Raw genomic sequence first — 2,965 nt, 5'->3', positions numbered from 1 at the left:
AGCCGCACCAGCAGCTTCTACATTTTTGTGATTCAAAGCATCCCTTGGTCTTCATTCCAGACTACAAAGGTGGAGCTACTTGTTATGGGTGCCAAAAATTAATTTATGGTCCTAGCTACTGGTGTCCAAGAGATGGATGCCTGGGATACTTTCATCATAAGGCATGTGCAGAACTGCCCCTTGGGTTGCACCATCCCTTGCACCCAATCCATCCTCTTATTCTCTCTCCCGAACAGATAGATTATGGCAAAGACATACAATTTAGCAATTGCGTACTCTGCAAAGAATATAAAGATGAATACACTTATCGGTGTTCCTGCTGTGACTTCAACCTTCACATCACATGCGCTGCTGTACCACACTATATGGAAGCTGAATTCCATGACCACCCATTGATTCCCATTTGGAAGTCGTTCATGTTCACTTGCGACATTTGCGGCAAAGAAGGCAAAGGTACGCCTTATATGTGTCAACAATGCAGTTTCTGGGTTCATGGAAGATGTGCTTATCAGTTCCCACGCATAGTCAAAGTTGTGCGTCACAAACACCTCCTCCACCTCACCCATTCTTCTCTTAAATTCCATCAATCCAACTCCCGATTTTGTCGAATCTGTGTTCAAAAGGTGGATACACACTATGGGCATTACTATTGCTCTAGATGTGATTTTGCAGCCCACCTTGATTGTGCTGTGGAAAACAAGGAGAACATAAATTTGCAAGAATTTAAAGATGAGGTTGAAGTTTCAGAGTTCAATGAATTGGTTGACTCAACAACTTACAAAGTCAAAAAAATCAATATGAGTGAGGATGGAACTAAGATAGCTACAGAAATCAATCACTTCAGTCATGAGCATGACTTAAAGCTTACTAATGAGGTTCTAAATAACCAAAAATGCGATGGGTGCATAAGAGCCATTCTCCCTCCATTTTATAGTTGTGTAAAGTGTAGCTTCTTTCTTCATGAATCTTGTGCTAATTTACCAAAAAAAAAGCGACACCCACTTCATCAACACTCACTAACCCTGCTCCCAATGAAACCAAGTATACATTTTTGGTGTCATGCCTGTCATCGTTCTTGCAATGGCTTCACCTATCAATGTGAGATATGCTGGTTTAGTCTTGATGTTCAATGTAGTATGATCTCAGAAATCCTTATCCACCCAGGTCATGAGCACCAACTTCTTCTCTCTAGCATTCCATTTGAACATAATTGCAGTTGTTGTGCTTCTTCCATTCACCCAATATTCCGTTGTACCACTTGTGATTTTGTTTTGGACTTTAGATGTGCTACAATGCCACATTCTATAAGATACAAACAACATGAGCACCCCTTCGCTCTCAATTATAGAGCTGAAGATGACTCTGGTGAATATTATTGTGATATATGTGAAGAAGAACGGCGAGACTCAAAGTATTGGTTTTACTACTGTGAGGATTGTAGTTATCCTGCTCATCCAGATTGTATTATTGGGAAATACCCAAATTTCAAGTTTGGAGGTGCTTACAAATTTGAACATTGTCACTCACACCCTCTTACTTTCATTGAGGAAACTAAAGACTACCCTCAATGTAACAAATGTAATGGTTCTTGTGAAGAGTTGATCTATCAATGTGCTCAGTGTAATTTCTACATCCACAAAGATTGTTTATAAAAAGGAGAAATGTGATGTTAATTTTTATCAAATGGTGCGTGGAATTCATCAAATGAAAATGCAGTAATTCTTTTGAATGCTCCTTGTTGGCATCATGGTTCAAATACAATGTAAATACATTGTACCAACTCATGCTTGTTTGTGTGTGGTTGTACCCTGCCTTGTCCACATCTATTAGAAACAATAAGCTTGTTGATAATAGGAATTTTTAGTTTTCAACGTTTTATGGTTTGTACATTGTTTAGCAATGGAAGTTGGATTTCAGTGTAGACCATAAAGTTTAGGGTTGATGAACAAATATTGGAAATAAAAGGCAAATTTCTGGTATCTCATATCAGCTGTGTATGACTACTTTTTCCCCTATTTTCTATTTCTATGCAATTCCGATTGCATTCATTTTTCTTGAGCTAACATTAATTGTCTATGTCTTCTTCTTCTGCATTAGGTGAGCATCCGTTATTTTGAAGAGGGAAATGAGTAATTAGAGTCAAATCATGAATGCAAAGATTCAATAGCATTTTAAGTTATTATAGATTTACATGTTTATCAACAACTTTTATGTCATTAGTTTTAGTCATTGATATTATTGCTAGACGAAAATACCATTTTGGTCCTTACATTTTGGAGTCACGATCAATTTGGTTACTACATTTTTGTAGCAATCAATTTGGTCCCTATTATTTTCAACTTAGAGTCAATTTGGTCCCTAGCGTTAACTCACTAACGGAAAATGCCTACGTGGCTACCGGTGTGCTTTATTGGCATACACGTGGCAATATATATATATATATATATATATATATATAATCAAATATTTAACATTTAAAAGGCCACATAAGCATTTCAATAACAACTGGAAAAAGCCATGTCAAACTAAAAACTAATTTGGAAAAATTAATTTAAAAAAAAAAATAAAGAAAACGTTTTTTTTTTTAGATCCTCAATTTCTTTAATTTTCTTGTGTATTCTTGCACTTTCTTAGTTACCAAACACAACCAAACAATACACCAATTTGAAAATCCCAACTAAAATAAAATAGGTGGAGGACAATAACAACTACATTCTTCACGGTTTTTCCCAAGTAGGCTTCGGCTATTTCACGCATCTTTATTAGGACCATGGATGAGATTTCCTCAGCAGCAAAATGCTTCTCTTTGCCTTTGTTCACCACAATCATAGGCTTGTCACCAGGACCTTTAATGACCTTGAATAGCCACAAGTTGATATCAGTTTGAACCATGAGATCACTAAATCTTCTACCAATCAACTGCTTTGCATCTGCAATATAATACCTTATGAAAAAACATGAGGTT

At 36.5% G+C, this 2,965-nt stretch overlaps 1 protein-coding gene across 1 annotated transcript; it reads left to right on the top strand.

The window, feature by feature from the left end:
• On the top strand, window positions 1-1,684 carry LOC142621180 (uncharacterized). Its single transcript, XM_075794498.1, has one exon. The coding sequence runs from the start codon at window positions 366-368 to the stop codon at window positions 1,650-1,652; it is 1,287 nt and encodes a 428-aa protein (XP_075650613.1). The 5' UTR covers window positions 1-365; the 3' UTR covers window positions 1,653-1,684.
• The last annotated feature ends 1,281 nt before the right edge of the window (window positions 1,685-2,965 follow it).

This window comes from Castanea sativa, chromosome 12 (assembly GCF_040712315.1).
Source record: "Castanea sativa cultivar Marrone di Chiusa Pesio chromosome 12, ASM4071231v1".
In the NCBI taxonomy this organism is placed as follows: Eukaryota; Viridiplantae; Streptophyta; class Magnoliopsida; order Fagales; family Fagaceae; genus Castanea; species Castanea sativa.
This window is presented reverse-complemented; position numbering and strand designations above follow the sequence as displayed.

What these genes read in the sequence shown, in the direction of transcription:
- LOC142621180 (XM_075794498.1), top strand. Translation starts at nt 366, where the DNA reads ATGGAAGCTGAATTCCATGACCACCCATTGATTCCCATTTGGAAGTCG.